Source organism: Parasteatoda tepidariorum, chromosome 3, assembly GCF_982258835.1.
Source record: "Parasteatoda tepidariorum strain Cologne lab strain chromosome 3, Ptep-v5.0, whole genome shotgun sequence".
Classification (NCBI taxonomy): domain Eukaryota; kingdom Metazoa; phylum Arthropoda; class Arachnida; order Araneae; family Theridiidae; genus Parasteatoda; species Parasteatoda tepidariorum.
In genome coordinates this window covers 19,848,504-19,874,966 of record NC_141757.1, presented here as the reverse complement: position 1 = coordinate 19,874,966, position 26,463 = coordinate 19,848,504, and the positions used below count along the sequence as shown (strand labels likewise).

Genomic DNA, 26,463 nt, shown 5'->3' with positions numbered 1-26,463 from the left:
CCTTCTTCTATGACTCTCCACAATCCATGCTAATGGTTAAAGCATGCGAATATTAAAGGTCTCCGCCACCTGTAGCCCATTTCATTTGTCAATTTAATGCCTATGAACATTTAAAACTTCACGTAAATAATGGCGGCATCTTATTTTCAATTTAATAAAACGAAGAAAAAAATACTATTCCATTTTTTTCTATAATAAAAAATTCAGAAGTAAAACTTTACAAAAATTTTTTGAGTTAGAGAAATTTCAATTTTAGCAAAAACCTGCCTGTTGAAGAAACTTTCGCTGAAGAGAGATCGTGTGAAGAAAAATATAAATTTCTAAATTTATAATGATTGAGAATTTTGTCTATTTAGCTAATCTTAACTTCTTTAAGTTAAAAATGGAATTATTAAAATTGAAATTGTATTCTGTTCATTACATTTAAAATTATTTTAACTTTACGAGCAAATAACGTTTAGATATATATATATCAAACTAAAAATAATTTTTACTTATAAACACACATATGTGAAGTAAATCTTTATTTTTACATAAATTTGCTTAGCATTGATTTGTTTAGCATAGCAATAAAGTAATATTAAATGAAAATAAAATATTAAATGCAATTAAAATGAAAATAATGTCTTTTCTTTACTCTACACAAACGACACTTCGGGAAAAAATTTAGTAATAAATACTACCATGATTTAAATTAGTAAATTATTCTCTTTAAAATTTAACATTAACTTCGGTTTGGAAATGACAAAGGGTTAATGTACAATTTTAAATTAGAAGGAAAAAAAATTACCCATACACACAGAATTATCTCAAAAAAAAAAAGTTAGAAAAATTTAGCATGGTAGTCGCCTTAAAAGCTAATTTTGCATATAATACTATTCTCCAAATTTTTTATATATATAATCATTACTAGATGGCAGCACCAGTAACAAAATTGGAAGTTTCATATGCTTATTGATTGTAATGGAATACCTGCAAGTGACGTATAGTGCTGCTTTCAGGACAATTCCTATAGATAAAAAGTCTGGAACTGTCTGCCGCTATGTTAACAAGCGAGAGCACATTTCTAATGGGGGTGCAATGGAGGAATGAAGGATTCGATTAGTTTACTCACGCTGACCTATGCCAAGATCAAGACAAAACTATTCACCCCACACCCCTATTCGATGTGACTTTTCCTTGTAACCATAGTACCCGCCACGAGGTGAGACTTATGTCTAGTTCTCCTGAAAACCGCCCTATAGTGTAGGTATCTCGATCTACAGGCTGTTGGGGCTTGGCATTTGTTTACATTAGCAACTGTTCTTTCCATTCTATTTTGAGTAAGCCAAGCCCGCAGGTATCAATTCTCTTAAGTGACACATTCTAATTTCTCACAAAGATTTCTGAAAGTTTTCAATTCTTTCTCTATACATTTGCACGGTATAAAAGTTAAGATTTGGTTATAAAATACGAACATCGGTCTCCCTTTTTGTGTTAAAGGTTAAAAGTAAAATTTTCCAAACATGGCTAGCATGAGAACAATAATTTGTCAGTGGAACATTTGCAGTTATTTAGATCTAAGGGAAACAGTAATTCATCAATGAAAATTCAAAAGTATTTTTGGTTGTCATATTTTAGAACAAATTTATTTCCTTGAATCTAACAGATTTTTTAATTACTATTAGACTGTTTATTATAATTAATAAATAGTAATATATATATATATATATATATATATATATATATATATATATATATATATATATATATATATATATATATATATATATATATATATATATATATATATATATATATATATATATATATATATATATGTGTGTGTGTGTGTGTGTGTGCGTGCGTGTGTGTTTACTTGTAATTAGAGCATCAGAAAAAAAGTACATAAAAGGAACACCGTTGTCCATAGAGTTAAAGTTGCATATTCACTTTATCTTAAAATATATTTTATTCAAAAGCATTTTTGTATGCAAAAAAGATATGCATTTTGTTCAATAGTAAGGTCCGTGTCTCCCAACCCGATGGCTTTTACAGAGCCTGGAATTGGATCATAGAGCTATAATTTTATTTAAACTTCTACTCTCCATCTTTTATTAGCTTTTTTTTTCCAGAAAACTTTTCATTGATTTCTTTCATATTTTGGGATTTTACATAAATAACTACGGAGATGTACACGGTTCTATATTCACAAAATTAGAGTCAATCTAAGATATGAAAACAGAAAAATAAACACTAATACGAAAGTAATAATAAAACATTTTATTTTAGCAAAGAAACTTTGTGTATACATGACCGCAAGAACGCTGTTATTATAAAGTTATTCAAATTTTAAAATACAGAAATATGTTCGTGTAATCTAACTATTGCTCAAGATGTTATTGTCTACACCTGAGAGCATTATTAATCATCATCTTTATTATACTACCAGGTTTTTTGTTTCCATTCTATTGTTTCGCCATATTTTTACCTGAGTCAATTGTTATTAATTCCTTAATACTAGTTTTCCCAAATATGTACAAATTAAAACTCAACAACGATCAACATGTACGAGGATATATATATATATATATATATATATATATATATATATATATATATATATATATATATATATATATATATATATATATATATATATATATATATATATATATATATATATATATATATATATATATATATATATTTCTCTGACGGCAGGTACTGAACTTTCGTTCTTCCCTTCGGAAGATGGCGGAAGTGTTGCTCATTTAACGTCACCCAGTGGGCATCTGTTGTGAATCTAAGTCACGGAGGCGAGCAACATTACCCACGCCACACTGTCACAAATATCCGTTCATTGGGTGGGCCACATTCACACATCACACGCAACAGAGGACAACACATCGAGAGAAACATCATACCCAGAGCCAGATTCGAACCCGGAACCATTGCCTTCGCAGTCAGGCACTCTAACCGCACGGCAACCTGGCCGGTTATCTATCCATCTATCTATCTGTATCTATATATTTATGACTATTTTTAATTTATCAGAATCGAATGAAACAATTAATGTCGTATGAATCATATCAAACTTAAGTTCATTCTTTTGTTTACTTACGTGTTCAGACAACAACAAAATCAGTTGCTTGCATCAGTCCTCGTTATAAACTAGTTACATTTAGATAATTTAGGCATTCAAAACGCAAATAGACAGGATCAAATTACTGTGTTTTTTTATGTTTCCTTTTGTGTTGAAAGCATCATCCATAGAGTATGGGTTCCGTATGAACTACCTAACACTTTATACCTGGTGTCCAAAAACAGAACAAGCGATTTTAAAAATCTCAAAGAAAATTAAAAGGAGGGGGAAAAAATATCTATTCTTTCTTGCATTTATGAAACTAGCAATTTTTCACACTAAGGTCTCCTAATGAAAATCTTTTTTTTTTTTTACGAACTTTTTAAATCTACAAAGTGCGTCAAAAGATGGAAAACTATAATAAAACTATAAAAAAAATTTCTGTGGCATATCAATCCATTCCAACTAAGATGTGTGTTGTTACAGATGCTAATTTTGTCCTCACATTGTACCTTTTTGAAGATGATGGTTTCCTGAAAATGTAGTTTTTCTCAGTTGGATAACGCCACTTGTTGGAGAACTTCATAACAAATTTCGAAATTTGGCTAAAAAATGAAGGTTTTTCATCACAGATAACAGTAAATCTCCTTTTGTTTTTCTGTAATTAACTATTTAATTTGTTGGTCATTTTTGTGGTACATGAGGTACATGAATCCGAAAATTACTTCGGGAATTTAAATTATAAATAATTTTTCTATTAAATCAGTGACGTAAAATCATTGTTTTAAATCAGTGATTTTTATTAAACCATAAAAATATCAATGAACTAATTATTTAGCTTTAATATATAGTTGATTTTGACATTAACAGTTTCTAAATTATTTATCCTATTTTCAAAGAAACATTGTAATACTAATCCAAGCTTGTCTCTAAGATGCATTGTTAAATTTGCTACATCCGTGAAATTTGTGAGAACTCAAGCCTTTCCATATAATATGCTACATTGAAAAACAATGTCTTAGATATTATGAAACACAATTACTAAAAATAGCAGTGATTCTTATTCTTTAAAAAACACTACAATACTGAAAATTGCAGAGAATCTCATATTTTAGAAGACATAACACTATTAAAAATAGAAGTGAAATCTTATATTTTATAAAGCACAGCAATACTAAAAATAGCAGAGAATCTCATATTTTTATTAAAAATTAATAATACTAAAATGGCAGAGAATCTCATATTTTTATTAAAAATTAATAATACTAAAATGGCAGAGAATATCATATTTTATACGAAAAGCAGTATTAAAAATAGGAATGAAATCTTATATTGTAAAAAACACAACAGATATATAAAATAGCAGAGAATCTGATATTTTTATGAAATGCAACAATACTAAAAACAGCAGTGAAATCTTATACTTTAAAAAGCACTAGAATATTAAAAATAGCAATTATGTAATAAATTTTATAGTATTGTATAGTAATTACAACTCGTTGACTTTTCCCATAAACAATGTCATATCAGTTTTCAAATTATAAATGAGAAAGAAAAACGGGTGATCAGCAAAAAATTGAGGATCCATGCTTAAACAGCGCTTCATCATAACAACAGCAGTTGCAGCTGCGGCTTCAGTTCCTTCTTCATTTACAATCACAACAGCCTTGTGAATTATATCTGAAATCAATAAGCCTTGCGCTTTACTTATACCTTCAAAATTGGCATTTGTTGAAAAAGCACGATTTATCCCCAAAGTTTGAAATAGTTCTTTCAAAGATTTTGAGTATTCCAGTCGAAACTTAGGCAAAGCAACTTCAACTTTCACTTTTCGCATTTTCGATTTAACAGCCTGCAAGAAATCTGTGGATACGTCGGTCATCAGCTTATCAAGACCATCACGAGCTTTGGGAAGAAAAATTGACATAACTATTTCTTCCCCCACATAAGGCAACTGAATGGCGCTGAAAGATTTGTTTTCAGTGTACAGAAATGATTTTTTCAAGTGCATCATTTCAACTCGCTTTGCATTAACTTCCAAACCATTGTTGTAAAAATCTTGCTCATAAGTATCTTCCTGGTCAAATTGATGCATCCAGACACCTTTGAAGTAAACTGCATTCAAAATAACCATCACTGTGGCTGGGTCGAGGGAATCAAGTAGATTTGAAATCATTCCATTTGTCTTTTCATTCACCCAATCATTAGCTTGTTGAACAGCCTTATCTGATTCATTCAAAAAGTCAACATTTAGCGTCATGGCCTTGAATGAATCTTCAAGAAGTTGAACGAAATCTTCGTTGAGAGGGAATCCATCTTGACTAAAAACAATGTTAGCACTTGTTAAAGTGCAGGAATCTTTAATTTGTTCCATCTCTGATAAAAGATGCAGAAAACAGTGCTTGACTTCTTCGTTCTTAATGCTGGCTATTTCATAACCGAGGACTTGCCGCATTTCTTGAGCAGTTTCATTTCTTGCTCCACAGAAGGCCATAGCTAAAGCACTTGAGATGCTGAGGGGAGAAATAAAAACATTTGCGTCTTCTTTTGCCAGTAATTTGCCGAGTTGAAACCCCAAATTATTAACTGCTACAGCAAGAGAAGTTGCATTGGTTGCGCCGCAACATGTCCCTTCCTAGGAAAAAAAATGTTTTTCATAATTATTTCGCAATATCAATTATTTCGAAAATATATTTTGAATGCAGTGGCTTTCAAAATAAGAAGGTGCACGTCCACACTTCTTTATCTATACAATAAATTAAAAAAATGGCATTTTGCTTTTAAATGTCATCAATTTTAAACTTTAAATAATTACAATGCTTTTTACGTGTCATATTGAATCGACATATCACAAAACAAGAACAAAAGAGGCATCTTTAAAGCTAATCTATGGCTATAATTTATTAATATTTCTTTGCTAAGCAGAAGAATTTTTTTTTATCTAAAAGAAATTATTTAAAAGCAATTATTTAAAGAAAATAATCTTTTTTTGTTCTCATACCATATGTAACTTTTAAAATGCAATAAAAAGTATAATGCTTTCAGGGTTTTTTTTCTGGTTAAAAGTTTAAATGGCGTTGAAAACGTTAATTTTTTTTTATATCAAAAGTAGAATAAAAATTAAATTTAATTTAATTTTTAAATTGTTTATGATAGCTTTCTGGTGCACACATGCAAAAATATATATTTTTTAATTTATGTAAGCAAATAATACATTCCTTTTTTGAAATATTTTAATGGATATCGATTTTTATGCATTTTGAGTGGCATAAAAAGATCCTCTAACACCTAAAAGACAGAGAAATTCCTAATTAATTGTTGTTCTAGAAAATACAACGATTTAAAAAAGAAATGAATTTGATTTGCTAGATAGGCGAGATTTTTTCAATTTTTGGTTAAGTATAGCTCTAGAGACATAACCACAATTATTTTTACAAATGAGTTATTAGATATCAAAAATATTATATTTTGTGCATTCGGTCATTTTCCTGATTATCATTCAGTTCTCTTTATTACCTAATATTAAACAAGAAGTATTATTACGTTTAGGTACACATTTAATTGTAATCCACTAAAAAAATATAAATCCTCTAAATTGAGAGGGATACAACATAACATAGAGAATGACGTACATTTATGAATATACAAATATATTAGGTTTAGTTATAACAAATTTGGGGCATCTTATTATCAAGTTTGATGAAAACTTAATACGCAATTTACAATTAAACTCACCACCTAAATATTCTCAAATAATATTTCATTTTTATCAAAAATTTTAAAAATATTTTCTTCTGAAATTTATTATGGAAGTTTATTTGTTTAAAATAACGGTTAAAAATTTTTTATCAATAAATTTGTTAAATAACCTAATTCAATTTCGACAGTTTATTCATTTATGTCGATGAATTGAAAAATCAAATTTTTATATTGTGGCTCACAGCCTAATAATATTTGTTTTAATAGAGGGTGCATGAAACTATAATTTCCTTCCTCTTTTGTGGCTCAAAATCCAATAGAATTTTCTCTTAACAATTGAAATCAAATGAAATAAGGTATTCGGGGTGAAAAGTGCTTTCAAAGTTTTAGGTACGTAATGTTACTAATTCAAGTAAAACGCCTGTAGCAATACAATACTAATCCACATTTTTGAAATATTCAGGAGAGCTTTTTTCATGAAAAATACCACGATTTCCATGTAGGCCATAATATGCCGTCGAAATTGAAAACTTAGGACGACTGTGCAGTATATATATGGAAATAATTCTAAAGATTATAAATTTGATGTACAAATGTCCCCTTTCGAAAAATATGTGGCCTATCATTTTAATGCTCTAAGCCAGGGGTCCCCAACCTTTTTGTACCTAAGAGCGAATACCAGAATATCGGTTGAATGGCGGGAACCATTTATTTTTTCAAGATAAATTTATAGTTGGTAGACATAGGTAATAATACAAACACTACATATAGCGCACACAAAATTTAATTTTAAAAATTAATTTAACATATGAATATAATTAGTATTAATATTCTTGTGTAAAATAAATGATTACTGAATTGCTTGCAAAACATACGAAGTATAAAAATTATTTATAAAATACAGTCAATGTGATCTTTGTCATTGCATTTCACTGGCCATCACTTCATAATTGGGAGAACATGATGAAATTCCTACTTGCAAGCGATCGTCAAGGTGTTCATCTGTAAATCGGGATCTATATTTTGAATTCATTGTCGAAAACAATGATTCCCACAAGTATGTGAAACTACAAAACTACTTTATTTTATATGTTGCTCTTTTTAAGAATGGAAAATTATTTCTGTCAACTATATTCCAGCATTTTTCATCTGATATAATCGTTTTGAGGATAATGTCTTTCTGAAGATCCAAAATTTCTATCTCCACTTCTTCTCGCCTAACTTTAAGACATTCTGAAATGCATATTGCTATTTCGGTTACGCATATTTGATGGTAAAAGGATTTACAGAAAAGGTGACCATAGGCTCGATGATATTAAATTGTTAAAAGCGATTTTCAGATTGATCTTGAAGCAATTGGAGGTTGATGACAAATGTTAATAAGACAATTTCACTGTCACCTATCATTTTTTTCATGTTTGGAAAATGCAAAAGAGACTTTATTTTCAAATGTGATATCCAGAAAACTAATGTTCTGAACGAGTGTATAGCCTTCTCATTCTTGCTATAAGTTTGTCTTTTCCCTGCAGCTCCAAGTTTAAATTATTTAGTTTTTCAATTATGTCTGTTACGAAAGACAAATCTCCTAGCCAGAGAGGATCTGTTAGTTCTAAAAATATTTGATTTTTGGCTGCAAGATAATTTTTTATTGCTTTGATTAAATGTATAAATCTCTCAAGTACTTTGCCTTTACTGAGCCAGCTTACTTCAGTATGTAAAATGAAGTCAGCATCATCAGAATTTTGTAACAGTGCCTTGAAAAGTCGAAGTTGCAAAGGATCTGCTAGAATTAAGTTAACTATTTCGGTAATAATTTTCATTACGTGTAACAATTGTAGTAATTTTCCGCATTAATTTTTGCATATCACTTAATGGGAAAATAGAAAACTGAAATATTGTATTTTATCGTTGGGCACAAGCAGCGGGCGCACCTAGACAGATCGATGGGCGCCATGGTGCCCGCGGGCATAGGGTTAGGGATCCCTGCTCTAAGCTCTTTAATTTAACTCAAATTTTACGGTATTTTAGCAAACCTTTAATTTGGAAATTATTCAGAACCTTTATTTTACCTCAATTTTTGAACAAGAAAGAAAATAATATACTAAAAACAACGATAAGCAAGCATTTACAAATTTTGTTGCTTAAAAACTTTCGACAACTTAAATTTATTACATATGATTTTCAATGCATTTCATAACTTTAGGGAGAAAGAATGGTTTTTTTAAGCATGAGATGTTGTAGATTAAGTACAAAATTCTCGAATTGCATACAGTATGTCTGTAACAATTTCTTCATTCGACATAATTAACGCTAAGTTAAGTTATAATAAATTAAGTTCTGAAATGAATATTACAGTTACCAGAAAATTTCATGACGATTCTACAAAATATTTCAATAATTTTAAAATATAAAATTTTCCTACAAAATTTTATTACATTTTATAATCAGCTGGTCCATTTTTTGGTTTAGAACTATCGATGTCAACTCCGTAGTCTTGCTATGTTGAACCTAATCCAAAACTTCTGGATCAAACATTTTAGCTAACTAGCCTTCGTGGAGGACTTTTATGAAGGTATTAATCCGCATTTGCGTTCATGAAGACAAAGTTTAAAGGTGAGCTCACTATCCTCAGAGCCATCGAAGCTCTGCCTGCGAAATTTTTACACTTGGTGCGATTTTTTTCGAATGCCAATTAATAGGCGAGTTTTTCGCAGATAAATATTTATCACCTATATGGATATCATTCGCATGCGAAAAAAATAGCATCCAGTAAGAATAGTTCTGAAGGAAAGAAAATTTTATGGTTTAATTGGAATATTTAAGATAGTCATAAAAAATTCTACGGTATATGCAACTCTAGTGTTCCTTCCGCTAGGCCAATCGGAATAAAATGATATGCAGTGATATTTGTGCAGAAGATTATAACTGAGCTAAAGATGATATAGAACAATTGAGTTTTCAAAAATACTGGTACAAAGAATAAACTTCGTAACTTCTAAAAAACACCCCTTAATATTTCGTCAAAACGTGATTCTCACAATAAACAAATTAATGTTGAGTGGAAACGACAATTTTAGCACGGGTATTGGTGACACTAGACTGGGAAGATGATAATAAAAACCGTTTACAAATGTGTTATTTTTTCTTCCCATTGTTTTGAGAATACACTAACTGGAGTTGAATAACTAACAAGCGGGAAAAGCTAAAAATTATTGAGAGAACATTTTTGTTTTATTTCTTTCACTTTTTGCTTTATATTGTTATGAGAACAATTCGATTAAAAAAAGTGAAAGTTCCCATTTGACAATTTTGAAATTTGCTTATTGAAACGTAATCGTGAGAACTATATATATATATATATATATATATATATATATATATATATATATATATATATATATATATATATATATTATTTTATTTGAAGTGACTTTAGTAAATATAACTAAATATACACATATACAACACCAAGCTGAAAATTAAGCTTAAAAAAGTTTATTTCAACAAGAAAAACAAAATTAATTCTTCGAAAAAAATAATTATTTCATTTACATTTTCTCATAGTTTTCTTTGTAACAACAGCAACAAAAGGCAAACAGGCAGATAAAATTCATGTCTTCAATCTCAATGCGTTCATAATATGAGATGAGACGTATGAGTATTTTGTCTAGTTTCCGAATTTCTTGGTAGCTATGCTATCCTTTACCTGTATAAAAAGGCCACTTCTACAGTTCATCAACCCTTCCAGTGAACAGGATAAGGTTAGTTTTAGTATTATAAATAAAAAAGAGGAACGGATGATCCACTATAAAATCAGGATCAAATCGCAAAGAACAAAGCATCATTACAACAGCAGTAGCTGCTGCAGCTTCACTTCCCTCCTCATTCACTTCAATCACAGCTTTGTGAACAATTTCAGACACCAAGAGATTTCTGGAATCAGTGATACCATCGAAATTAGCACCAGGACAAAATACTGCATTCATACCAAGGCTTTGAAAATCGGCTTTCATTGACTTCGAATATTCCAAACGAAATTTTGGCAATGTAACGTTGACATCTTGTGTACGCATCTTTGTTTGCAATTGCTTGATGAAATCGGATGACAAATTGCTTTCTAAATCTTCCAAGCCATTGCGTTCATTTGGTAAGAGTATTAACATAGCTATTTCTTTTCCTTTATAAGGAAGTTGAAGAGCTTTATAAGTTCCACAATCAGCAAATGGAAATGACTCTTTCTGATGCATCATTTGAACCATCTTTGCACCATCTTCCAAACCTTTGTTGTAGAAATTTTGCTGAAAAGTTGAATGTTCATTGAAGCGATGCATCCAAAATCCTTTGAAGTACACTGCGTTCAAAAGAACCATCACAGTGCTTGGGTCAAGGGAGTCGAGAAGTTGAGGTATCATTCCATTGGTTTTTTCTTTTACCCAATCATTGGCTTGCTGCACAGCTTTGCCAGATTCGTTTTGAAAGTCAACTTCTAGAATCATAGCTTTAAAGGACTCAGATAAGAGGCTTTTGAAATCCTCCTTGATAGCGAATCCTTTCTGCCCGAACACCACATTAGCATTGCTCAAAGTGTAAGACTCGGGTACTTTTTCTAAGGCTGACATTAAAAGCTGAAAACAGACCTTGACTTTATCGTCCGCTATTTTAGCAATTTCAAATCCAAGAACTTGTCTCATTTCAGACGCTGTGCTTCCACTTGCTCCACAAAACAACATCGATAAAGCACTTGATAGACTTAAAGGTGAATAGAACATATTTCTCTTTTCTTTAGCAAGCTCTTGATAGAGACGAAGTCCTAAGTCGTTGATTGCACTTGAAAGAGCGAGAATGTCTCCGAATTCTCCTCTCATTGAATCCTACAGAAAATAAAATGGTTATTTTCTAATGTATTTAAAAACATTAATATTTTAAAATTATCCGCCAGTTATATTAAAATTTTATTTGCTACATGAACAATGCTTCAGTTAAATTTTTACTGATTTGAATTTTTATTTCCGACATGCTTTGAAACCTGTTACGTTTACCATTTCTGCATTTTAATCAACTGTCTAAGTTGATCTTAATGATAAAATATTAAACTTACAAAAACAACTTCTCCCTTTATAAGTTGACAGCTTACATAAATGAACCTCTAAAATGTTGTCCCGTAAGCGGTCAACTTATAGAGGTTTCACTGTATTTATTATTTATTTTCTCTGTGAATTTGTGTTACTAATTTAAATAAATTTCTTGTTATCTTAATATGCAAATTCTTTTAATACCATTATTCTGTCTGAATTTAAAAAATGAAATGATATTTCTATTATTTTACTATCAGGTTACATGTTGTGCCGACAAATGTAAATGTAAAACTATTTTTCATGAAGTAGTGGTTGAAAAAAAAAATCGAATTTTAGTAAGTTTATACAACAAAACATTTTTAAAACCAGAGAGGTACGCCTTTAAAACTAAATTGTACACTGGAGCATTTTCTAAATGTGTTTCGGTTGTAAGAATATTTTATTTAACACAAGAAAAGCATTTTTTAAAAATTTTTTTTTGACCTCTCTTCACGATTTTAGACGCAGCTTGCAACACTGTAACCATTGATATGTCCTGAACTTAAATATAGAGTTAGCTATTTACTCATATTTATGTTTCAAATGCAATAAATTAATGTTGGTATAAGTTATAATTTAAATGAATGTCATAATACTCATTAGAAATACTAGTACTTTTGTTGACGGAAGTACAAAAGTTACCTATAAAATTCAATTTATAACAAAACGAGTAATAAGTTAGATCCTGTAAGGCTTCGAGGAAATTGTTCCGTTTCTGACACAAACAAATTTGTCGCCGACTCCACAGCCCTGCTCAACACATGGCACTCAGGCCAGAAATAGAGATTATATACTCGAAATTAATTTCAAATTATGAATAGGTAGGTAGGTGCTTTATCTACGTCTCACTAGATCTGCACAATGGACTACTGGCGACAGTCTGGGAAACATCCCTGACGATGATTCGAAGACATGCAATCGCAATTTTGATCCTCTGCAACAGGGAAGGTTCTCCTTATTTGGTAGCCCGACGACCAGAGAGCGAAGTCGACAAGAATTGTAGAGTAGTTAGAATAGTTTAACGAGGACCGATACAGCGCACCCTCTTTTCCTAATCAGACTGATCATAGTGGTCACCCATCCGCTTACTGACCGCAGCCAGTGATGCTTGACTTTGTTGCCCTACTGGGAGATGCGTCTTTACGATTAGTCCACTGAGGGACCAAATTATAAATAGAAACTGTATTAAAATGAGATTTACCATAACGCTGCTTTCCGAATTTTTAAAAATTTATAAACTTGAAGTTTTAACGAAAATTGCTTTTAAAAAATATTACATTATGCTAAATAGATACAATTATTCGATCAACTATTAATTATAAATCAAATTAATCAATAAAGAAAAATAAATAACAAAGAAATGTTATCTTATTTGAATATTTTTTTATTGGTATATATTTATTCATACACGTATTTACAGTGGATAAAAATTTGAAACATAACGTTATTGATAACATAAATAAACTAAAATATATTTATCAAAAATATAATCATTAGTAAAATGTTTAATCATATAAAATAGATCTTGAAGAAAGAACAGGGCTAGATTCACAATTGATATGATGGATGTGATTTTTGGACACACTGGATGCGATTTTTTTTAATGCTAAATTGATTGGAGATTTTTTCACGTATAAATACTTATCACCAATATGGATCTCATTCGCATGCAAAAAAAAATCGCATACAGTGAGAATGGTTCTAAAGGAGCGAAAATGTTACGGTTTCATTAGAATATAAAGCAGTAAAAAAAAAAATCCCCTACATATGGAACTCTAGCGTCTTCTCCACTTGATCAACCGTAATAAAATGATATGCAGTGATATTTGTGCACAAGATTATAATTGAGCTAAAGATGATATGGAACGAACAATTGAGCTTTCACAGATACGGATACAGAGATTAAACTTTGGAACTTCTAAAAGGCTCCTCCTAATATTTCATCAATACGTGATTCTCACAATAAACAATTTAACATAGAGTGGAAATGACAAATTTTGCACGAATACTGGTGACGATAGAGTTACATTAACTGAAGTTGAATAACTTACACGGTGGAAATAAATAAAATGCTCTTTTCATCATCTCTGTTTAGCACCACCGTAATTCAAGCTACAAATTATTTCGATTCCAATTTTGTTTCTTTCTTTTACTTTTTGCTTAGTACTCTTTTATGGGGAGAACTTTTCGATTAAAAAAAAGTGGAAATTGCCGTTTGAAATTGGCTCATTGAAAAGTAATTGTGAGAGCTCTACTATGATAAATCAACATGATCACGAAAGCAAACTTTTATTATCTGAAATTTCATTTTGAATGATTAAGCGAATAGACTGTTAGGTGTTTTTTATTTAGAGGTTATATATATATATATATATATATATATATATATATATATATAATAGGTGTTTTATATTATTTTATGCAGGGACAGCGGAACCGGGGAATCAGAGGGGGCTATGGCCTCGTCTGACTCCCAGGTTAGTTTTATTGATCATAGTATCATTGGTACATTCGTTTTAAGTCATTTATATATATATATTGTTGTTGTAGTTCATTTACGTCGCACTAGAGCTGCACAATGGGCTATTGGCGACGGTCTGGGAAACATCCCTGAGGATGATCCGAAGACATGCCATCACAATTTTGATCCTCTGCAGAGGGGATGGCACTCCCGCTTCGGTAGCCCAACGACCTGCACGCGAAATCGAGCACTTTACGGTAGCACAGTTTAACGCGAGGACCAATACCGCGCATCCTCGGTCCCTACGCAGACTGATCCAAGTGGTCACCCACCCGCACACTGACCGCAGCCAGTCATGCTTGACTTCGGTGATCTGCTGGGAACCGTGTCTTAACGATCAGTCCACTGCGGGACATATATGTATATATAACTTAAAATATGCATTATACAATACCAAGCTAAAAATTACGCTTAAAAAAACTAAATTTCAAGAAGAAAATAAAATTTATTTTTTGAAAAAAAAATCAGACACTATCATTTTACATATTCTTACAATTTTCGTAGTAATAACAGCAACAAAAGTCAAACAGGCAGATAAAATCGATGTTTTCAATCTCAATGCGTTCATAATATGAGAGGAGACATCTGAGTATTTTGTCCAGTTTCCACCATTCCTGGCCGCTATCCTTAATCTGTATAAAAAGGACACTTTTACAGTTCATCAACCCTTCCAGTGAACAGGATAAGGTTAGTTTTAGTATTATAAATAAAAAAGAGGAACGGGTGATCTACTATAAAATCAGGATCTAATCGCAAAGAACAATACACCATTACGACAGCAGTGGCTGCCGCAGCTTCACTTCCCTCTTCATTCACTTCAATCACAGCTTTGTGAACAATTTCAGACACCAAGAGATTTCTGGAATCAGTGATATTATCAAAATTAGCACCGGGACTAAATACTGCATTCATACCAAGGCTTTGAAAATCGGCTTTCATTGACTTCGAATATTCCAAACGAAATTTTGGCAATGTAACGTTGACATCTTGTGTATGCATCTTTGTTTGCAATTGCTTGATGAAATCAGATGACAAATTGCTTTCTAACTCTTCCAAGCCATTGCGTTCATTTGGTAAGAGTATTAACATAGCTATTTCTTCTCCTTTATAAGGAAGTTGAAGAGTTTTAAAAGTTCCACAATCAGCATATGGAAATGATTCTTTTTGATACATCATTTGAACCATCTTTGCACAATTTTCCAAACCTTTGTTGTAGAAATTTTGCTGAAAAGTTGAATCTTCATTGAAGCGATGCATCCAAAAACCTTTGAAGTAGACTGCGTTTAAAAGAACCATCACAGTGCTAGGGTCAAGTGAGTCGAGAAGTTGAGGTATCATTCCATTGGTTTTCTCTTTAACCCAATCATTGGCTTGCTGCACAGCTTTCCCAGATTCGTTTTGAAAGTCAACTTCTAGAAACATAGCTTTAAAGGATTCAGATAAAAGATTCTTGAAATCCTCCTTGATATAGAATTCTTTCTGACCGAACACCACATTGGCATTGCTCAATGTGTAAGACTCGGGTACTTTTTCTAAGGTTGACATTAAAAGCTGAAAACAGACCTTGACTTTATCGTCCGCTATTTTAGCAATTTCAAATCCAAGAACTTGTCTCATTTCAGACGCTGTACTTCCACTTGCTCCGCAGAACAACATCGATAAAGCACTTGATAGACTTAAAGGTGAATAAAACATATTTTTCTTTTCTTTAGCAAGCTCTTGATAGAGACGAAGTCCTAAGTCGTTGATTGCACTTGAAAGAGCTAGAAGTTCTTCGAATTCTCCCCTCATAGAATCCTACAGAAAATGAAATGGTTATTTTCAAACATTCTTATTAACAAAAGTTGCCTATAGGATTCAACTTATAACTAACCGAGTTATAATTTGGATTCTATAGGAGTCCAGCAAATAGTTCCGATTCCGACACTTGCAAAACTGTCTCGGACTCAACAGTCCTGCTCAACACACGGCAGTCCGGCCAGAAATAAAGATTATACATTCGAAATTAATTTCAAATTATAAATAGAAACTATATTAAAATTAGATTTACAATAACGCTGTTTTCCGGATCATTAAAAATTTATAAACGTTAAGTTTTAACGAAAATTGTCGTACAAAAATATTACATTATTCTAAATAGATACAATTATTCTATTGACTATGAATTATAAATCAAATTAATGAATTAAGAAAAAATAAATAACAAAGAAATATTATTTCATTTCAATTTTTTATTGGATAAAAATAATACACGTATTTACAGTGGATAAAAATTTGAAACATAACGTTGCTGATAACATAAATAAACTAAAATATATTTATCAAAAATGTAATCATTAGTAAAATTTTTATTCAAAATCAAATAAAATCGAGTTTATTAATGATAAAATAAAGCTTCATGAAAGAACAAGGCACGTTTAGATTCACAATAGTTGGCGACAGAGTATTATAATTAATGCAATAAGTTAAACAATAATTAAGGCAAATTTAATAAAGGTCTTTGAAGTTTTCCCACTCAATGTTCACCCAATAAGAGGGAACTGATGTTACTGTTCTTGATTTAATTGAAGCAACTATATTGCCCTTAGTGATAATTTATTTTTAATTGGTCTCCTCTGGTTTTTGCATCAAGCATCTCATTTGTGTTTTCATTTCAGAGCTATTTGCAAATAACACGTTTAGTGCCCGCTTTTTTCAAAACATTAAGACTCACTACAGTTCGTCAACTCTACCCAAAAACAAAATCATATTTGTTACAGTGTTTTGAATTAAAAACAAGAACGGATGATCAACTATAAACTCTGGCACGGGCACAGTTCTACGAGGGGCAGCACACCGTGACATAATGATAGCTGTAGCAGCAGCAGCTTCACTTCCTTCTTCATTTACTTCAATTACTGCTTTGTGGATAATATCGCTAACGAAAATACCTCGGGAATCAGTAATACCATCGAAGTTAGCACCAGGGACAAAGATTTCGGTTACACCCAAATTCTGAAAATTCTTTGGCATCGATTTGGAATATTCCAAACGAAACTTAGGCAGAGCAACATTAACATTTTGTTTGTACATTTTGGTCATCAGATTCAAAATGAAATCTGAAGATACTTCATTCTCTAACTTATTCAAGCCGTTAAGGTCACTGGGTAACAAAATTAACATTGATATTTCATCTCCTTTATAGGGCAACTGAATAGCTTTGTATGTCCCGCTATAAGCGAACAGAAATGGTTCTTTTAATTTCATCATTTGCACTTCTTTTGCATTTTCCGCCAAGCCTTTATTGTAAAATGTTTGAGGTTTAGTTGCCTCCTTTCTAAACTGATTCTGCCAAAAGCCTTTGAAGTAAACAGCATTCAGTAGCACCATCACAGTGTCTGGATAAAGAACACTCAAGAGCTGAGGAATCATTCCATTGGTCCTCTCTTTTACCCAATCATTTGCCTGTTGAAGAACCTTTGCAGTTTCTCTCGCAAAGTCAACCTCGAGTGTCAAAGCTTTGAAAGATTCCAGCAACAAATTTTTAAATTCCTGTTTCACTGAGAAATCCTTTTGGCTCAACACTACGTTAGCACAGGACAGTGTATATGAGTCAGGAGCTTTCCCCAGAGATGCTAATAAGAGTTGGAAATAGTGCTTGACCTTATCGTCCGAGATGTCAGCTTCTTCAAAACCAAGTACTTGACGCATTTCTTTAGCCGTGCTTCCTCTTGTACCACAAAATAACATTGACAAAGCACTTGACAGGCTCAGCGGTGAAAAGAATATGTTCTTCTCTTTCTTTACAAGCTCTTGATAAAGAAGAAAACCTAAATGGTTTATTGCTCTTGAAAGAGCCAGATTATCACTAGATTCACGGTCCTTTGAATCCTAAATAGCAACAAAAAAGTGCTTTCAGTTTATCTTATTTATTTAAAAATGCATGATACAAATAAATACATAACGATTGACAAATAAAATAAGTGAGGAAAAATAGCGAAACTTTTTCTGGATGCATCCTTTTCAACTTTAATTTCAAAAATATTTATGTATTTATTAAACATTTTTTAAAATAAATTTTACTTTGAATGTACCCAACAAAAATAAAGTTTAAAGTGAAGCAGAACATAAAACTGCATTTCTGTTAAAACTTCTCATGAAAAAGAAGAATTCATGAAATCTTCATGAAGAATTCATGAAGTCAAACTTATTTTGGAAAAATAGTTAAATCTTCATGAAGAATTCATGAAGATTTAACTATTTTTATTTTTTAATCAATGATCAGTTTAGAAAATTTAAATTATTATTATTACTGTGTCGTTCTACCAGAATTAACAAGTTCACATTAGTTAAAAAGAATTACGCTTGAAAAATGAAACCTGTGCTAGCGATTAATTGCAATAATGAATAATAAAAAACGTCCCATAAAATCTTAAGCTTTAGAAACCAAAAAGAGGAAATAAAACCTACATAGCCAAGAAGAAACAGTATTCCCCAACCGAAATTTTGATAAGAATAATTTTATTTTCGTAGAAGAAAAAGCATAGGAGGAAGATGTGCAAAATATTAAAGAAGAACACAATTGACTCAAATTCGACAAAGAACGCAGCTAAAATCTTTTTTAAACTTAAAAAAAAACCTAAGCCCTAAATGTTTACATTCAAAATAAAATTTTCGGAAGAAAAATTTTTTTTAGTTCAAAAAGCACCAATTTCTGACGAAAAAATTGTTCCTGAATTAAGAAATACAATATAATAATATAAATATATTAAATAATTTACTACAAATAATTTACGGTTTTAATTTAATTAGACTTGCAATTTATGAATTGTTTAGAAAAATCATTATCTGAATTTATATTATTAAATAATTAAACACATTTCGTGTGCAATAAAAACTTTCTAAATAACAAATTTCTTGAACTATGATATAAAAAACAATTTCTCTATGAGAAAATTGTGGCAGAATTAAAAGATGCGAATTAAAATATAAATACATTTATTTACCCAATAACATGTACTTTTAAGTTAAGTTATGAATTATTTATTCATTAGCGTATTAAGTTATGAAGTGCATTTTAGAAGATATTAAACTTTGCTTAAAATATTCAAAAATTTTGCCTAATTTATTGAATGCTAGTGATAAAAAAAACTAATTGTTTAAAAAAAAGAAAAGAAAAAAAAGGTAAAGGTAACATTTTTAACGGTAGTCAACGTTTGTCTTAAATTTCACCGCTGTAAGGAAAATGCGAAATTCCAGGTGCTTTTTCAAAAACCATTTTATGACATCCAGGAATTTTGTTTTTCAACCTACACAAACATTGCCAAGTAGAGGAATAAATGGCCAACATTGCTTACCATTTTTCCTTTTCCTCACGAGCTGAGGTTGATTCCAAGAGAGCGTTATTTTACCATTGCGAGAGTAGTATTAGTCTATGCTCCTGACAAGGAAGGAGGAAAATGTTTCACATTTTAAGGATTTATTTTACTTTTTTTAATGAAAGAGGAAAGGCGTGGCATTTTTTAATTAACAATACTTTTGTGTTTTTACACTTTTTTTTTTTTTTTTTTTGAGGTATGACTTAAATCTGTATCCGAACGGGTTCCTTATGTTCACAAGGTAGCCTCAAACACAAGGAAAATAAATAAATAAAAAATTCAATAATTTCTCAATTTTTTTGCAAATGATTTTAAGGAATTTCCATAATTTTCGTAACCTTCGACCTTCGGCATTAATTTTCTTAATTAATTTTTAAAAATGGAATGTATTACAAAACACCAGCAATCTGAGCTGAAAATAAATAATATTTTTCATTTAGAAAAAAAAAAAACCTATAGCAAAACCAGTTTTTTGAAAAAAAAAATGTTTTTTTTCTTCCTTTTTTTTGTACATCTAACTCAAACTAATTAATTTCCTCAAGGTTTTTTTGTGTGGGTATTTTAAGGATTCAGATAGATAAATTTCCCTGAGTATTCCTGTTCTGTGGTCAGTCTGGTGTCTTCTAAAAAGTATCCATCTATTACTTCTGAGTTTATCTTTTTGGGTCGTCATTGAAATATTTTAACAATTTATTTATCATTTTTTGTTAATTTAGTCAGTCAAAAATTTGTGTTTAAATACAATACAAAGTATAAAACAATCTACATACTGCACTCGATTCAACATATTCGTAATAAAGATTCTTTACTTACAAAATAACTAGAAATAGTTTATTACGTTATATAAGAACACAGCAATCTTTCCAAAAATGTATGACTAAAATGCAAGTTGAGTATACAAAAACAGGAATTTTTTGTGATTCTTTTGAAGAAAAAAAATGTAAAGATGGAGCCACATGAAATTTTTTTTAAATTTTAATACAAGCACAAATAATTTTATTACCTACAATACTTCAAAACTAGATGATGTTTGAACTTTTTTCTTCTTCTTTTTGTATTCAGACAACATAAATATTCCATATCAACATATTATTGTTAGATATTAAAATCTATTCAGCTCATAAGAAATAAATTACGGCAGCCTTAAAAACGTACAGAATGAAATCTATTTTGCACTTTAAAACAATTTTTTTCGTGTATTTTTTAAAAAAGTTTTTAAGTTCATTAAATAATTTATAGAGACCATTTTTATCAATAAAAACAACAGCTTTTTAGTAAGTGTTTGACAGTTTATAAATCTATGTCCCAAGTCTTAATTAAATTTTTGTTGTAAATTATGCAATCAATGACAGCAAATAAAAGCAGAAAAGGCTATAATGGTGAAAGCAGAAAAGACAGTCGGATGATATTGTTTATTCAAATCAATTACTGTGCAAATTAAATGTTGCGAGCTTTCAAAAAACCAAGTGACAGACAATCCAGAAAAAAAGAAACAAAACAATGATTCTGAAGCTTTAATATAAGCATTGGTTTCTATGGAGTCAACTCACGCGTGACAGTCTTCAACAACATAAAATGCAATATTTTTCGCGATGTCATCACCATGGGGAAAAAATGACATTCCACAATAATATAAAAGACAATTTTTTTCGCGATGTCATCGCTATGGGGGGAAAATAGCAATAGTATAGCAAACCTTACTTTTTTCTTTCTTCTTTAAATGGAAATCAAGGGATAAACAATGTAAATAGCATTGTACTTAAAATTTAAGAATGATAATTAAGACAACAAAAAAAGAAACATAAAAAGCTTCTTTTATTTCAAAAGGCGTCTAAATTTATACAATGTTTAAAAGCATTTTAGGCTTCTTTGTATTAGTGTCATGCTATCACGACAGACAATAAAAGTCTCCACGAAATATGTTAATTACATCAGTGTTCTTCCTGGCTTATTGACGTATATTGTACTTACATTGAAAAATATTAAGATCAATACATTTTAAAAAAAATTGTGGTTAACACTTTTTAAAGTATTTCAAAACTAAAAATTTTTTGTCAGTCAACAACGTGTTAACGTTTCATAAAAAAAAAAAAAAATAATCATGAATTATTTAATTTCAATCCAAATGCTATTGTATTAACAGTCGCACGTAAAGTTATAAGTGTTTTGCAAAATAAAATTGCAGTGTAGAGTAGAAAATGAAATTTTCCTCAGCATGCATTTTAACGTAATTTCGTAAACAGCAAATAAGCATGATTTAGACACATGCAAAAAATAATAAGCTTCATTTTATATTAACCATAAAAGCCTTGCACCAAAAAAGAAAAAGTTTAGTACATATATTAATTTAATTTTTATATATTAATTAAATTTTTATATACTAATTAAATTTTTATATATTGATTTAATTTTTATATATTAATTTAAAAGTTTTATTAATTAGAAAATCAATCCTTTGACTTCGAATAAAGTTATCGAAAATTAATACAATAGCAGGGAAACTTGCATACAAAACAGGAATAGGGTTGCTGCAGGACACAATATTTTCTACCTTCTTTAATTTTTAAAAAAAAAGTTTTATATTATTAATTTTTCAGTTAAGTTGAATTCTCAATATACTTGTATTTATTTTGGATAGTTTGTATTAATAAGTTTCCTATAGCTGTAAAAGAGGAATAGGTGTCCCTATTCTTCATCTGATTATAAATATTATAAAAATAATAAAATTAAAAAATTTTCACAGCAACTTTTCATGAAATTTAAAAGTTTTTGGAGCAATCTACAAACATGGTAAAAGTATGGTCGCCACAGGTATACTCTAACTTTATAATAATAATAATAAATCGTAATATAAGTAAGGGTTGCTCCATGGGCATCTTATTTATACTTTATCAAAAATCGGGAAGGCCGTAGAATAATTAATCAGAAATTTAATTTTTGAATTAATATAATTTAAAAATAGAAAATAAGTTTTTATATTATATTCAGTTTTAAAAATAGTTCAAGATATAATTTTTATAAAAATTGTTGATTAGTATTATCATTTTACACGCAATTCGGACTTCAAATATTTATCATATGGTTATACTTAAATCATTCTTTAAGTTTTATACAAAACAAAACATACATTAAACGAATTTTAATTTATTTCCAACAAAACTCGTGCAAAACATGTATTTATAATAATTAATCTCTAATAATTATAAATACATGTAAAATTAATGTTATAATTAAGTCTAATAATTTGGCCTAATTATTATAATATACTAATATAATACCCGATATAATAAATATTCTATATTCAGGGGTATTCAGGGCAAATTTACTACCGTTTAGCGGTACCGTCACAAATTCACAGTTCGATAAAACGATACTTTCCCAAATTCAACTTTAGGAAAAACGGTACAACGAGTACAAAGTTAAAAATTGTCTGAGTATGTTAATATTAAAAATCTGTCCTTTTATTTCAGTATACTGTTATTTCGATATGCTAAGTGTAATGAGTACTTGGTAAAATACTAATTAAAATGATAATGGGTGTATGCTGAATCGATTTTTTAATTTTCACAAATTATTTCTAAATTTTCAAAAAATAAGTACCTTTTAAAAAACCTAGACAGACCCCTGATATTTATATAATATAGCGTCTAATTTATTCAATCGTTTAATTTATGATACATCGTCTAATTTAAACAATTGATACACAAACATAAACAAGTGCAAACCGGTTTCATTGGGTAAAAACAATAAAATTGTATACTATCTCCTGATAATTAAGATTTTACACAGAATGTTACAGTTCCTCTAATAATTTAGCAAGGGATCGTATATATATATATATATATACATATATATGTAACATGAAAAGCTTCTATTCATCTTTTTATGTTATTTCCTTTTTATAAAACAATTCCTAATTTATTATTCCAATCGAAACACTTTCTCACACTTTTAAAAGATCACATCCTGTTCTTAAATCTATTTTCGGATCAAGTATACATTCATTAAAAGTAAGACATTTACCCCCTTTTTTTAGTGGGAATCGCACGACCTATTTAATATACCAAGAGTAACTTCTAAGATTTCACTCTTTTCCCTAAATTCGGATAGAACATTTTCGGATTTATTGCAAAATTTTTCCTACTAGAAAGACTGATCGTCGATAGAGTAAACTACACTTTTCCCTTGCCACTCAATAAAGAATGATCAAATAAAATTAATTTGCTTTTATTAAAGTCCCGTGTCTACGATTTTAATATAAAATTCACAGAGAAAATTAGAATATCATGCTAAAAAAAACTATTAAATTCGTGTTACAGAAAGAAAAATAAAGAAAAAAAATACACAAGTAAGGAGACATTGAAACAAAATTGGGCTGAGATGAGTTTTTCGTTTAATATTTACATTTAAATAACACAAGATCAACAAGGCATGTAACACAGAAAGTGCTTAATACACAAACTTTAAAATTAATATGAAATAGGAGATTAATACAAATAACTGTAAGCTCTATAAAAGCCATTTCTAAAATATTGCAAATATTAAAAATAAAACTTTATCCTAAAAGATATCATTTCTGCTCGTTGAATTGCATTTAGATAAGAAACAATAGATAAGAAACAATAGATAAGAAAAGAACAAAGACATATATTACACCAAAGTGTGAATACCAGAAAATAATATGCTTATTTATCTTATCTCTTCCAAGGGATGATCCAAGACATGACTCATTTTCCATTAATTATTAATTTATGACTAGCCTTTATCTTACATAACTACATTTAAAAAATTGTATGACTCATTATTATGTGATAATATATCTTTATGTGTAATTCAGAAACAAAAAAAAATCAATTGATACAAATATAAAATTTTATCGAAATAAATTATTTATTTAGAGTAATAAAAACAGATTTTTCTGCATTTAAATTAAATTTTCACTAACTATTTCAAATACTAAATACTGGTCACTGGAAATACATTTTTATTTACAATAGCACTTTAATTAGCCCAGAAGGTTCATACCTTGTACTTAATAAAAATTTGGTAAATTTAATAAAACTACCATTAATAATTTAAAAAATAAAACTGGGTCTCAAAGAATTTAATTTTCACTAAATGAAATACACCTTAGCCTTCAGCCGAATATTCGTTGATAATAAAGATTTACATTAGGTATATACAATAGTGAGTATAATATTACTCACTATTGTGTATGATGTATGTGTCCATTTCCAATATTTGAAATGCATTTTAATGAGTAATAATTTAGATAATAAAATAACATTAACATTACACATATTTATTAGTACATATAGAGTTAAGAATTCATCAACTGTCATTTTACCTAAACTCTGAAAACACTGAGTATTTTACACTAAACATTTTATCTAAAACACTCATTATCTTGATTATTATCTTTTAGTGCTTGAAAATTTTAGAAGTAGCAATCACTTTCTTTTAATATTTCTTTTCACGTTCTCAGTCATTTTCATTCACACTAATTCATTTTATTAATTCATCATCTAACTAATTTTTTTCATTTAAATAGATAAATACTAATCTCATATCAATTATATTTTATATTGCAGTTGATTATACATTTATTGCAGTTTTACTAAAGTAGAAAAATATTACTGAAAATCTTCATCGGAAAAAAGCAGAATTTCACCTAAATTTTGAAAAATAATTTCAGAAAACACACACAATTATGAATTATCAAGGGAAAAATGATGAAAGGGTAAGACTTAAAAAGGCAAAGAGGGAGGCAGACATGCACAGATTAAATGTTTCCCTCCCATCAAAGGCAGCACGCTTTATAGCAGCAGCGTTAGCTTTTGTGCTCTCTTGCAATTATGATGTCAGACTTTTTTAAGGGGCTTTTCAAAACTATTTTTAATTTTAGAATATAACAATTTAATTCCACAGCACTTGTCATTGAATTTTTAAATTTTACACCGAATAAGTTTTTTCAACTTTAATATTTTTTTAGAACAGCATATTTCCTTAACTTCACAAATTTTCATTACATTCAGTTTAAACAAATGTAGATTCTTACAAATGCCATATTTTCATGTTTGTTATATTTTATAGAATAAACACCCATCATTAAATTGAATCATAAGAATTTATACTAATGATATTTTTTGTTCAGTAAGTTAAAAATAGGTTAAAGGTTCAGTATGTTAAAAAATTTGTTAAAAATAGGTTTTAAAATACACTGCTTTAACAATAAACAATCTCCTTAATTTTTGGGTAAACTGGGTAAAAATTTGATGAAGTCTTGCAGCAAGTAACTTAACTAGCAAATCAAACTAGGGATATTTAAAAGATAAAAACATTTTATTCTGAAATTCATTTCTAAATATTTTTCTTTAATTTGATGTGTCTTCTGTTGTACATACTAATTCAGGGATAATTTCAAACTTTTCCACAGAAAAGTTTCTATGTATATTACTATGTTCGTAATTAAAGTTTCTATCACTCATTTTATGACATTGTTTTAAAAAAAATTATATCCGCATTAGAAAATTTAGCAAATAACTTACTTGGGAATCCATGATCTTTTATTTCAACTACACGGCAGAAAAAGTCTTGTTGCTTTAATTTTACAGATTGCAGAGACACAAGAAATATTTTTGCCTTTATTTATATGTTAAGTACTCCTGTCATCTGCATGAACACCTCCAGACCCTAGATTATTTTGTT

At 29.6% G+C, this 26,463-nt stretch overlaps 2 protein-coding genes and 1 pseudogene across 2 annotated transcripts; all 3 read right to left on the bottom strand.

The window, feature by feature from the left end:
• Window positions 1-4,553: 4,553 nt before the first annotated feature.
• Window positions 4,554-7,796, bottom strand: LOC147813217 (iripin-8 pseudogene; annotated as a pseudogene).
• A 2,446-nt stretch (window positions 7,797-10,242) lies between these two features.
• Window positions 10,243-26,443, bottom strand: LOC107436487 (iripin-2). Its single transcript, XM_043045108.3, has 2 exons — window positions 26,304-26,443; window positions 10,243-11,634 (listed from the first exon to the last, which is right to left on the bottom strand). The coding sequence occupies exons 1-2, from the start codon at window positions 26,313-26,315 to the stop codon at window positions 10,489-10,491; spliced, it is 1,158 nt and encodes a 385-aa protein (XP_042901042.2). The 5' UTR covers window positions 26,316-26,443; the 3' UTR covers window positions 10,243-10,488.
• Window positions 14,824-26,443, bottom strand: LOC147813216 (iripin-2-like). The gene is made up of 2 exons (XM_087158912.1): window positions 26,304-26,443; window positions 14,824-16,195 (listed from the first exon to the last, which is right to left on the bottom strand). The coding sequence occupies exons 1-2, from the start codon at window positions 26,313-26,315 to the stop codon at window positions 15,050-15,052; spliced, it is 1,158 nt and encodes a 385-aa protein (XP_087015038.1). The 5' UTR covers window positions 26,316-26,443; the 3' UTR covers window positions 14,824-15,049.
• Window positions 26,444-26,463: the final 20 nt, after the last annotated feature.